At 37.5% G+C, this 12,715-nt stretch overlaps 1 protein-coding gene across 6 annotated transcripts in view; it reads left to right on the top strand.

Moving 5' to 3' along the window:
- The window catches only part of LARP4B (La ribonucleoprotein 4B), a 58,631-nt gene that overhangs the window by 37,284 nt on the left and 8,632 nt on the right, over nucleotides 1–12,715 (top strand). For 5 of the 6 annotated variants that reach the window (XM_071559857.1, XM_071559858.1, XM_071559860.1 and 2 more), the window contains 8 exons: nucleotides 782–885; nucleotides 2,644–2,754; nucleotides 3,253–3,306; nucleotides 3,653–3,862; nucleotides 7,042–7,148; nucleotides 7,653–7,907; nucleotides 9,333–9,378; nucleotides 11,954–12,118. In XM_071559857.1, the coding sequence (XP_071415958.1) occupies nucleotides 782–885; nucleotides 2,644–2,754; nucleotides 3,253–3,306; nucleotides 3,653–3,862; nucleotides 7,042–7,148; nucleotides 7,653–7,907; nucleotides 9,333–9,378; nucleotides 11,954–12,118 (1,052 nt within the window). The remainder of the gene's footprint in view (nucleotides 1–781; nucleotides 886–2,643; nucleotides 2,755–3,252; nucleotides 3,307–3,652; nucleotides 3,863–7,041; nucleotides 7,149–7,652; nucleotides 7,908–9,332; nucleotides 9,379–11,953; nucleotides 12,119–12,715) is intronic. The other variant, XM_071559856.1, reaches the window with a different exon arrangement.

The following is a 12,715-nucleotide window of genomic DNA, read 5'->3' as shown; positions in this document are numbered from 1 at the left end:
ATTTGGAGGATAAGAGAAGGCCCAGAGAAGTGCCACAAAGGTGATCCAGAAGTTGGGTAGCCTGACATATTAGGAAAGGCCAGGAAAACTGTGTGTGTTCAGCCTTGAGAAGAATGTGCAGGGGAGACCTTGTTACCATGTTCCAGTATTGAAGGGTGACTGCAAAGAACATGGAGACTTCTGTTTTTACAAAGAGTTGCATGGTAAAGATGGCGGGTAATGGGTCCAAGTTACTTCTTGGAAGATTCCAATTGGACATGAGGAAAATTTTCCACAATGAGAACAATCATTGTTGGAATTTCTGAATTGTTGGAATAATCTCTTTGGGGACATAGTGGATTCCCCAACACTGGATACTTTGAAGATTTGGCTGGACAGGGTGCCGGTCCATACTGTTTAGACTGTGCTTCTGCCACAAAAGGTTGCACCAGATGATCTTTGAGGTCCAACCTGGTATTCTGTGTTTCTATGATTAATTTCTCAGAAAAGGCTACTGGATATTACCATTAAGCTAAGAACCAAAAAAGAACTTAGTGTGTGCTTCAGAAGAAAAAGCTAATGATTTGGGATTTGCTAGGCTGGAAGAGTGTGGAGATTATAAGGAACTTGTCTACTTGGTTTCACATATTTGAAAGTGTTCTTAGTCTTCATCTGCTTGTTTCTTAATGTCCAAAAATATTTGAAGTCTTGCATTGTAAAACTGTGTCCACAGCATCTTTTGGTGTGCAAAGCCATTATGATTGCTGACAGCTAAAATACATTCTTGTCTCTTCTCTCCTAGCGTTGCCTTTAGTTCAAGTGGATGAAAAAGGGGAAAAAGTTAGGCCAAATCAGAATCGCTGTATTGTGATTTTACGTGAAGTACCTGAATCTACTCCCATTGAAGTAAGTGTTTCCTTGTTCTGTAATGAATGCTTTTCCCTTAGGATATGGTTAGATTTCTTCTCAATTTCAATACTCATAGCACATTTCTTAATACGCCATTAGTTTCTTACATTTCCTAAACTTAATTTATGGTGTGTGTTTGGAGAAAAAGATAAGTTTGATAGAAGCATGTTGCTCATAGGAAAGCTGGGGTAGAACCTGTAGCACTGCAGAGGGCTGAGAAACTGACAGTGCTGTCTTTGGATAGAGATGCTATCATTTTCTTGGAGGCTGCACTTAGTGCTCAGATCCTTGAATAATTAGCAAACAAAGATGAAGGAAGGTAAGTCTTAGACTAGAAACAGCTACTGTTGCACTTTGAAGTTTGTTCAAGTAAAGTACTTAAAACTTTGCAAATGTTTCCATAATTCTGAGGTGAGATGTGCAAATAAGTCACTAAGGATTTCCACTAGCTTGTGGAACAAGTGCAAGAGTGGAGAACCTAATTCCTTGAAAGATACTGTGTGCAACTCTGATGTAGGTGGGACTATGACTAGTGGGAATATTAGAAAAAATTATGGGGCTATAAGATTAAACCACCTTGAATTTTCAAAAAGGAGGAGAAGGCACAGACTTGATGACTGGTAGATACTTTAGTTTCCTCTCTATTTAATTTTACAAGGAAGACTAAAGATTCTGAAAAAGTTGCTCTTCTTGATAGTCTTCAGGGAAAAATCAGAAGTACTGCAGTTTAAAAATTTACAACAAAAAACTAAGTGGACTTAATAAACAGGAACATGAAACAAAATACTAAAAGAGGGGAGAAGTTGGATATTTGTGATGTACGTAGCTTGAAGATAATAGCTGCTTCCAGCTTTCCAAATGAAATGAAACCTTTCAAAGACTGCCTAGCTTTTAGTATTTTAGATTTTTTTAAATTTATTTTTGTTGCTGCCATCAGTTTGTCAGTTGGATGTATTAGCACTGGATAGTCACTCTTAAATGCTTGAGACAAAATTCTGAGGAGTCTTTATTTTCAAGAGTCGGTCTCAAGTGAAGTATTTTGTATGTTGTGTTTGAATTTGCCAGACTGAAAAAATGTAGGCTTAACTGGGCAGATTTGTGTTTTCTGGTACCGCTTTGTTTAAGCAGCAAAGTTCCAAAATACTGTAAGGCCTCCCAAGTTGTGTTGCCGTCTGGTGCTGCTCAGCTCAACTCTGACCAAAACAAAAAATAGGCAAATGAATTAAAGTCCAAGGTGTGTGTTTTCTCTGGAAACTCTCTGATCAGGTTTGAGGTAGCATAAACCCTGTTTCAGATACATGACTCTGTAGACATTGAGTTGAAGCTTATCTCCAGGTTTCTGTTGAAAGGGCAGGATTCTCCTGTCCTGAATGTAAAGATTTTGGTATGACACCATGGGTTTGGGGACAGGGGAGAAATAGACAACTTTCTGGACTTGATGCCAAGTGTAAGTGTCTCTCTGTGGCCTAAACAGTTTATCTCCCCTCATTTAAAGGGAACAGGCAACTTCTCCTGCAATATGGTCTTAGACAGCGCTTGTTTGAGTTCCTTCTAGCTAGTGGGGAGATGGGAGAGAACTAACACTGCTGCAGGTATTCTGAACTACAGTTCTATTTTGTAAGCCTGAAAGTACTTTTTATCTTTCTTACTTGGAATAACAGAGTTTTGCACTTCAAATTGATGTTTTCTTCTCTCCATCCTTTTTTTTTTGATTCCACCCTTTTCTCTACTTCCTTATCAAACCACTTTGCTCAGGAGGTTGAAGCACTTTTCAAAGGAGACAATTTGCCTAAGTTCATCAACTGTGAGTTTGCCTATAATGACAATTGGTTCATCACATTTGAATCGGAAGCCGATGCACAGCAGGTAACACTGTATTTTGAAGCATATTAGAATGTAACAGTAAACAAGGACAAGATGAGGGTGAATTAATTGACAGGTCGTAAACAGTATTACAAATGTGTAACAAGGTAAAAAGAATAATACCCAAACCTCTAAACACATCACTGTTTCCCTTAGCTAGTATAGAGTTATCAGTACTATTAACCATAACTATTAAGAGCTTTATCTTGTTCACATTGGCCTCCTGGCCAAAGTTTTGATTTTTTTTGTACTGAGAACATTGATGTTTTGAATAGAGCATTGAAATGCTTTAGTCATAAGCATTGGTCTTGTTTTAATGCTACTAAAGCACTTCTGCAGGGATAACTTAAATCTTGCTGAATGCAGATTATATATGAGAGTTTTGTGTAGTGTAACGTTAGCAGGCACTCCAAGAATTAATGTTAGGATTAGCCTGTCAAAATGTTAAGTATCCTTTGTTTAAATTGTATTTGACAAATACAATAATTACCTTTTTTAAAGGCTTACAGATACCTTAGAGAAGAAGTGAAAACTTTCCAAGGAAAACCGATTAAGGTAAAGAGACCTTTATTGAGTTTGAGGGGAAGCATGTGGGTATGTTTTGGTTTTTGTGGTGCTCACTGTGTTTTCTAATATAAATTTAAGTAGCCCAGTGTCAGGAGCCATTTGACCTGGAGATGGTTTTGAAATGTAGCACACACTGTTTTACTTGTCCTTTTCCTCCCTTCCGGCAGTGGCATATCCAGCCCAGCAGCAGGGAAGCATTCAGCTGTTGCTGCCGTCCTTGAAGGAGAAAGCAGTTACTGACAAGTGTCCATTTAAAGCTGGAGAGTGACTAGTTTGAACCATCTTGATTTAATTTGAAAGGCTGCTGTAACAAATAATCTAATCTCCTTTGCAGGCAAGGATAAAAGCAAAGGCAATAGCTATAAACACATTTTTGCCAAAGAATGGATATAGACCTCTGGATATGAACCTCTACACGCAGCAGCGTTACACAACATCCTTTTACATACCTCCAGTATACAGTCCCCAGCAGCACTTCCCATTGTACAGCTTAATTGGCCCACAGACCTGGTCAGCCACGCACAGCTACCTTGACCCTTCATTGGTAAGTCTCTTGATTATGAAAGAGTTCTATTCTTCTCAAAGTTGCTATTATTTACTTACAAAGTATTGAAATGTAGGAAGCATATGTATCCTGAAGAGGGGAGTTTAATAATCTGATTCTTCATGAAAAACAGCTCTACAAAATCCTTCCCGTGGTGTGCAAGATAGATTATTTGAAAATTGTATCTGGTCTCAGACTGGAATGTGATTCCATTCTTAACCTTTCAGTTTTTGAAACAGTTCTTTAGTAAAGATTATTAATTAAGCATTACCAAAAGAAATCTTAGTAAAGGCTTCTTTCAGCAGTGGCTAAAAGCTTCTTTAAAAATTACATCTTCAGAATATGTATGTGAATACCAGAAAAAGCAATTCTGATACGTGCAGAATAAACTTTGTGGAATCAGATAGACAAGGATAACATGATGTCTGGATTTTCGAGCAGGAAATTATATTCTAAGTTAACATGCTGAATTATGCTCTTTGGCATGTGCCTAAAACAAAAAATTTTCTCTGATAAAGTAACATCTGTTTTGGCAATGAAAAAATAAAATTATGTTTGCCAATTACAAAAATCACTTTTAAATTGCCTTTTTTAATTTTATTTTTTATTTTCTTAAAGGGACTATTAGTAAGCCTTAGAGCTAGGGTGATAGCAATAAATTCTTATATATTCTAATGGGACTCCCACTGCATCTGGCAGTGCTGCTTCCATTTTCTCCATTGTGACAGTCCCATCAGACTTACCTTGGCCTCTTCTAGTCTGCCTTTGCTACCCTGCAAAAACTAACATGAACATACTTTCCTGTAATGACTGAGAGGCTGATGTTTCCTTTCTGGAGCCTCCTTCTGCCCTCTGAAAATGCCTCTTTACTTGCGCTTGAAGAACAAGGGTACCAATGTTAAAAATCAGAAGCTCAGCAGAGGTTTTTTGGCAGAGGATTAAGGCATCCTCCAACAAACTTGAGCAAACTTCCTCTGTACTGAACAGCACATTAATTAAAAAGTTGGTGTGCTGAAGACTTGACAGGCAGGGAAGGTGACCAGAGCCCTTGCAGAGCTTTTAAGGGGGTTGAATGCAGAGACAAGCTAGTGTAGTGAGCAATGTTCCTTCAGGAGAAAGCTGCCTTGGTAAGCAGCAATGAATGTGAATGGTCCTCTAGATTAACTGACTATTGCAGAGTCTTGCAGTGGGATACTGAAGTAGCTGGATGAGACCTCCGTAGAAGACATAGATTAATTTGCCACAGGTTCAGGCACAGCATACTATGAATCTGCCTTACGTTAGCCTGGAACTTTTTGTGTTCCAGAAAGGTCTGATACTTTTCCTTAGTCAAAACAGAAAATTAGCTGTCTGACCTTTGCATCCCACTGTTTTGCAGTGTATTGTTGGTTAGCTGCATTTTATATACATGAATGTAACATAATGTTTCTTGATTCTTTTGTAGGAAGAGCTATATTTGAATAGAAATCACTTGAGGAGAACAGGGACCATGAGTAGCCATGACAGAGGAATAATTTTCATGAGACAGAGCTACAGTTACATTTAGAGGCTTGTGTAAAAATTTTGTGGGTGTGATCCCTGTATCGACCATTCACTTAAGAGGTGGACTTCATCATCCTTTGTGGGTCCCTTCCAACAGATTATTGTGTCAACTCTGTGTACTCTGTAGCAGAAGTTTCTCTCTTTTCTGCTTCAGCAAACACTACCAGTGCTTTCTCTCATCTCTTAATTTGAGGTTGAATACACCCAGTAGTGTGGGCATACATACCATTTTAGTTCTGAAACTAGAGTATGGCAACATATGTCCTCAATTCCACAACTGCCTAATTGTTCATCACTTACTTAACAGTATTTGAGTAAAGATACAGTTAGTCTTTCTTGGGGGAAAAAATTGAAAAGGAAGTATGTTTGAGGCAGATGACTTCTGTGGAGATGCTTTTGGTATTATTGGAAAAGCAAAAAAAACCCCACCATTTTTTCCAGCAAAAGGATCTCTTGTCTTAAAGAAGGAAGGGTTGAATATTACTAAGGTCCCTTTAAGCAATGAGTTAAATTTGTTTTCCTTTAGTATGTTTAGTGTCTTCTCATTATTCATGTTCAGTGATTGCTTACTAGCTTTGATGGAATTTTGCAGCATTGAAGTTGTAGCTCTCAAACCAGAAAGCACTTCAAAGCAGTATTTTGATGAAACTCTGTTCCTCAAAGAGCTTTATTACATTCCTAATGGCCTTTTTGTGGAGTCTGAGGTAGCATTGGCTGTCATGCATGTGGAGTTAGGCTAACAGTAGTTTGACACGACAGCTTTGGTGTTAAGTTCTCCTTTCCATTGATTAGTCATTTGTTTTAACTTCTGCAAGAAGGCTTAGTCAAGTTTAAAGATACCTTTATAAGAAATGGTGTTAATCCCGGCTGTTTCTCATGATTTAATAAAGTGTTCTGCATTGTAGTTATTTTCAGGGGGAGAAGACAAGCAAGCATTTGCTGGTGCCTAAGAGTAACATTTCCTAAATGAAACTCACCCATACATTTAAATAAAAAGACAAAAGTGTGCTGGTGAAGTTGGAGAAATTACTTTGAGCATGCTTCAGGTTTTGAGTTACCTTGCTAATAGAAGACAATGATATGCATCCACCCCAGAAAATCTTTTGCTAATTTTGCTTCTTCAGACAGGAAGACAGTATTTCGTATGTGGAATAAGGTGATAAGATGTGAAAAGCATCCATTTATTCTCTAGGCTTTATATTAGGTATCACATGGAAGTAAAATGAGGAACTAAGAAGAATTATTTTCCCTTTTAGGGAGGGATTCATTTATAAAATACAAGAAAAACAGTTACAGGCTGTGTAGATTAGAGACTCTTTGACAAAGAAGTGTCTCTGTACTCCAAAGTCATGTGTAGTATGATGTGAAATAGAAGGAGAGTTATTTAACTTGCCTCCAAGAATTTTGGCTTGATGTTTTTCAATCCTCTTAAAGTAGCAGGAGTTGAATATGTGTAGTGGCGTCTTCTCAAAAAACATTTTGTTAGTTGGTTACAAGGCACTGGACAAATGCTCTCTTGCTGTTTTAGCCAATTTTTTAAGTACTGTCTTCCATAGATCGACATAAAATAAGAGGTTAAGAAAATACAGTACTCAGTTTGTTTATAATGATGAGCATACAATATGGGGTTTTTTTAGGTAACACCATTTCCAAATACTGGATTTATCAATGGGTTCACATCTCCAACCTTCAAGCCTGCTGCTTCTCCACTGACAACACTCAGACAATATCCTCCCAGGAACAGGCAAGTTCAACTATCTTTTAACAATATACATACTGGTGTATTATCTGGCACATGGGGGTTTCATCTGCTTATTTTAGTAACAGTAGCTAACTTGAGGTTACTTGTGAAACTGAAACTGGTGCGAGGTTAAGTGAGGCCAAAGGGCAGATGGTGTTCCTGTTGATAATGGATGTACAGTTTCAAAATGTAAATGGACAGTCTGAAAGCTGAGAACCTATCTGTTCCATAATATAGGGTATTAGCTGAAATATTTTGAGAGATTATGAGATGAGCAGGTATTTTCCATTTCAAGTAGGTTTTAGTAAAGGCTTTGCTGAAAATAAGACAGTGAAAAGGTTAGTTTTGATAATTCACATGACCTGTTACAATGAATATCCATCATTCTTATAATTGAAATACGCAATAAAGGACTGAAGATCTTACTTCTTCTGAATCCTGTGTGTAGGCCTAGGCCTCACGAGGTCTCTCGTAGTACCTATGTTGAAATGACTTTTGAATTTATAGGAATCCTAGCAAGTCTCATATACGACATACAATACCCAGTGCAGAGAGGGGACCTGGGCTTCTAGACAGTCCTACAATATTCAACTTTTCTGCTGATCGTTTAATCAATGGCGTCAGGAGTCCACAGACGCGGCAGCCGGGACAAAGCAGGACACGGATGCAGAGTGCTACGACGAGCTACACCAAGAGGGAAGTAGGAACTGGGCGGATGGAACAGACCAGCGTCGACTCTTCTCCTGGATTAGGGAGAGGAAGGTGAGTGTACTCTGTAGTTGTCCTCTGAAGGACCAAGTGTTGCTGCTTCTAAAATACTCTGTTTAGTAAAGAGGTGAGGTGTTATTACTGTTTTCAATACTGCTTTAAACTGAGACTGTCTCTTCTCAAAGCTAAAATCTTGGAAAAGTACTTCAGAGAAGTGGACTTCAGATAAAGTGGACTTTATACTTTCCTACCAGATGAAAATCATTAATGGCAACTGATGGACTATTTGCAGCCATCAGATCTGATTCTCTCTCCTTTTTTCATCTGGTGTAAGAAGGTTTTTGTATATTATTTACTTGACTTTGTGAAGAACTGCCCATTTCATTGTTCAGCAGTGCACCTGAACTTCTCCTAGCAGTGCTCATTCTTAATCTTTTAAGTTGAAAAATCAGAATTTTGACCAAAACGGACATACATAACAAAGATGATAGGATTGGTAGAGGGAGGAAAAGGACTATATGCAACTAGAGAAACTAATGTTGTTACAAAGAGTAAACAGACAAAACCAAAATAAACCAACTGCCTGGGGAGCTGAAACTTGGTGACGCCAATATTAATGTGAGAATTTAGCAGGGTTATCTTGGAATATCTTACATGTAGTAGGGTTTATAAAAATGTTGTGCAGTTTTCATAATGGCTGTGTCTGTCTCCAAGTAAATTGGATTTTGAGTGACTTAGTGAATTGGAAGATGAGAGTTTTGCAGATGATTGTATTTTAGACTTGTATCATTGCACAATTAAGTGGGGATTTGGTACAAGCATTGTAATACTTTTCTAAATGTAATTTGCCAAATTGTGTTACAACTAATGGATGGAAGTATGATTTAAAACTTAGGAAACAAGATTATTCAAACTACAGACTACAAAAATGTACAGGAATGGACAGTACTCAGATTTATATTCTGATGTTTCAATATTGATTACATTTAGAATACTAAAAATCAACCAAAATACTTAGAAAATATATTGATACAGAATTAAAATGCATTGCAAATTTTAAACTGCTACTTGACAAAGCTTTGCCTGAAACAGGACATGGAGAGAAGTGCTGAAAACAGTTTGGAGGAGCTTTACCTGAATTGAAAATAGTTAGCTACATTTGAAAAGTAACAATGGTATTAAAAAAAAATCCTAAAACCTTTACTTTGGGTATTGTAAAGTTTTGTCTAACCCTTTTATGAAATCAGCACTGAAATGCTTTTAATGCAGGAATTACTTGTAACCTGTGTATTCTTATGCTTACTTGCATAAGATCTGTACCTTTATTTTAATGGGAGGTTGCTGGAATTTTTTCCATAAAACATTTTTTAATAACCTGTTGAGAATGAAATGGCAATTTGAATTAATTTCACCTGGTTTCATTAACTGCTTTCCCTCCATTGTTAGGCAAGATTCTGATACCTGCTTTCTTTCCCTCAGGAAAAACTCCTATGGCTACCGAAAGAAAAGGGAGGACAAGTTTACAGTGAGTGTTCATAATTTTATTCATTTATAAGAAAGGTGGGGCAACAAGGCAATAGTATGGATAATATAAGGAGGTGACAAAATTACTCTTACAGTTGCAAAAAATTCCATCTCTGAGTTACTTTGTCAACATGCCCGTGTTCACATTCAGGGAGAGCTAAACATCTAAGCTAAAGTTCAAAACACTTGATCATTCATTATCAATCATGTAGACATTGGAGAACATTTTATAAATCCTAAGAACATGTTATAGATTGTGTCATAATGTGTAGCAAGAATATTAGTTATGAAGTCTTCAGTTCTGTTTCTTAAAATGCCTCTTCAAGAGCCTCTTGTTTAAGGGTATGCTGCCACTATTGAAATATTATTGTTTTGGTAAATGGAAATTCAATACCAAAATAGCCTTGATACTTGAAAAGGCTGCACTAAGCATTGTGTAGAAGAGAATAAACATTTTTTAATAGGATTTAAGATTTGATGTGATAAACCCAGTAATTTCCCTGCAATTAATTTTTGCCACACATGGCATGTTCAGGAAGTTGAATGAGATTATTTATTCATTCATGTTACAGCTGTAAAGTAACACCACTGCATGTGCTGTGACACTTTCCTAAGGGTCTGGAATCATTGCATTTGTGTTTGTGGCTCCTGCTGTTGAGTAGCTTTAGTGAAGTTAGATAAAGGAGCAGGAAGGTTTAGCAAGTGATTCCTTCCCTTTGGTTACTTTTAGTTCTTTTCAAACTTCCCAAAGCCAGTGAGATCAGATTATATGTAGGATTCCCAGTACTTCTTCTTTTGCCCCTTCATAGCTGCTTGAATTTTTAGATTGAAGTTTTCCTATAAACTTTTTTCCATTTTTGAAAGAACAAGGAAGTGGTACAGGTTAGGTGTGTGAGTGACTGGAGTGCAAGGATTACCTTGGACACTTCCTGAGAGGCACCCCTTTAGACTGTGGAAACAATTGAATCCAGGGTCCTATTTGTTGTGTGATGCTGTAGTGATTAGGTAGTGTACACAGGACATCACTGAAACCAGTTGTATTTGAATGTGGAGTAAGGACTTGTTTAGAAGACTGGGGATTTTATATTCATGTTTGCGTGAGAGTTCATGGAACTTTTTGATCAGATTATTTCTGAGGCTACAGACATAAGCCAATTGCTCAACCAATAGCAAGTTAACTTGAGAAATTTTATGCAGTGAGTTTAAAATTAACTCAAGTCCCCTCTCATCCTGCTAATTGAATAGGTTAATGCCCTTTGACTTAATGTGTTGGGATTTTTAGGACTCAGCTGTAACATAAGAGCACTTTCTATTGCAGAACTTCAGTCCCCTTTAAAAAAACCAAGTGCTATGGTTTGAAGAATGATTCTTAAAAAAACCCAAGTTTTTCCTCTTGCAGTTTGAGCTGGCTAAGTGTAGCCTTTCTAGATGACCTGTCAAAGGTCACAGACTACAGTTTTGGAGATTTGTCCTTGTTGCTGTGGCCCTCCTAGACTGTGTCCTGGGAGTTATACTGGGTCAGTAGCAGTCCTGGGAACTGCAGTTCTTGCCTATGTATTTGTTCTTTCCCTGCTTCCCTCTTTGGCACACACTTCTTTTGTCTTAATCTGTAGTTTGTGTAAAGACCTCAAAGGTGGTCTTATATCTGTTGTTCATTTTGTCCAGAAGCATGTTCTCCCATTTGGACCATCTTGACTTTATCCTCACATTTTCCTTTTTAAAGTAGGAGCTGTTTCAAGGACTGCTTTGCATTCGGTATTTTGCAGCAGAGGTCACCTTAGCACAGGCCTGAGCACAGTCAGGAAACAGTTTCTTCCTTGTTTGTATGACGTAGATGAAGTTAATTGGTAACTCCAGTTACAGTATATTACAAAAGGAATTTTATATTTTCTGTGTAAATAGAATGTGACTTTACAAATCCTTACAAGCATTCCTCACGAGTGCTCTTTAACTGTGGTACTCTTAACTTCTGAACTGCTGTCTGTGTTGCAAATAGTTGCATTTAGCCCACTGATGTTGGGGTTTTTTTGCCTGGGTCATTGTTTTTCTTCATAGATTTAGTTAGAAAAATGCTCTGTTTCAGTAAAAAGTTTTTGACACTTTGCATTTTTGCACAGTGACCATATAAATTTGGACTAATTAGATGAAAATTGATGTTGTCTATATTACATGCAAGACATGTTGTCTTGATATTTCTTGACAAATCTGAAAATGATCTTGTTGACTCCTGTCTTTAATTTAGAATGTTACTAACAGCACATAAATGGGATTTGTATTTTCACTACATCCACTACATCGTGATACCTAAAACAGTGTTTTCCCTTCTGTGTCTGTGTGTCTGTCCTGAAGGAAGTGTCAGTGAGAGGACTTTTCTTAGTATACCAGTATCACTAAAAATTATGCATATGTCATCCCATTTAAATAATAATTAAATATTTTAGGGATAACAGTGGAAAATGTAAGCATCTCTTCCTTGGTATTGTGTGGTTTTCTTGGGAGGTGGGATGAGGGAGTTTTTCTCCATGGTTTCGCTGATATGAATCAAGTGCAACCTCAACATGATATTTCTATTCCAGAGAGGCCAAACACAGTCTCCACCACCCCCAAAACCTCCATCTCCCAGCTTTGAATTGGGTTTATCTAGCTTTCCTCCATTACCCGGGGCTGCTGGCAATTTAAAGACTGAAGACCTGTTTGAAAACAGACTGTCCAATGTCGTAATAGGAACGTCAAAAGAAAGAGTGAGTAGAGGATGTTCATTTTTGTTGGGAAAACAAAGAATTGCCTACCTTCTGTTTTCCGATCTGGTGGCTTATACATGGAAATAACTTGTGGTTTTACATGGGTTGTAAAAAATGCCTTTAAAAACAGCTGTCAAATGATGTGCTGCTGCCTTCTTCACTTACATCCTAGAATTTCTTGGATATTCTCTTTGAAACTATATGGAATATGAACACTAGTATAGTAAGTAGATGTTAATAGCAGAGATTAGAAAATATGCTCTTTTTTGTTCATAACTGCCTCAGGCTCTTTGATACACTCAGATGAAAAGTATATGATACATTTTCCTGCTTTTTGAAAGTAAGACTTCTAAGTTGTACATAAAACACTTTAAAGTGACAGAGACAAACTTTTAAGCACTGGAATAAAGAAGCTGCTTCCGTGATCTCAGTACACAATGGATCATAGCTGGAACAAGAACTGTTACCAAAACCAGCTGGATCCCAGCGTTGTCTTGTCATATTGCTCAGAAAGATAAAAATACACCAGGATAACTTGGCAACCGTTGCTGTATAGATGTAGTAGAGATGCAGTTGAAAATTAATGTTCAGTAGCTG

Source organism: Pithys albifrons, chromosome 7 (assembly GCF_047495875.1).
Source record: "Pithys albifrons albifrons isolate INPA30051 chromosome 7, PitAlb_v1, whole genome shotgun sequence".
NCBI lineage: Eukaryota > Metazoa > Chordata > Aves > Passeriformes > Thamnophilidae > Pithys > Pithys albifrons.
This window is presented reverse-complemented; position numbering and strand designations above follow the sequence as displayed.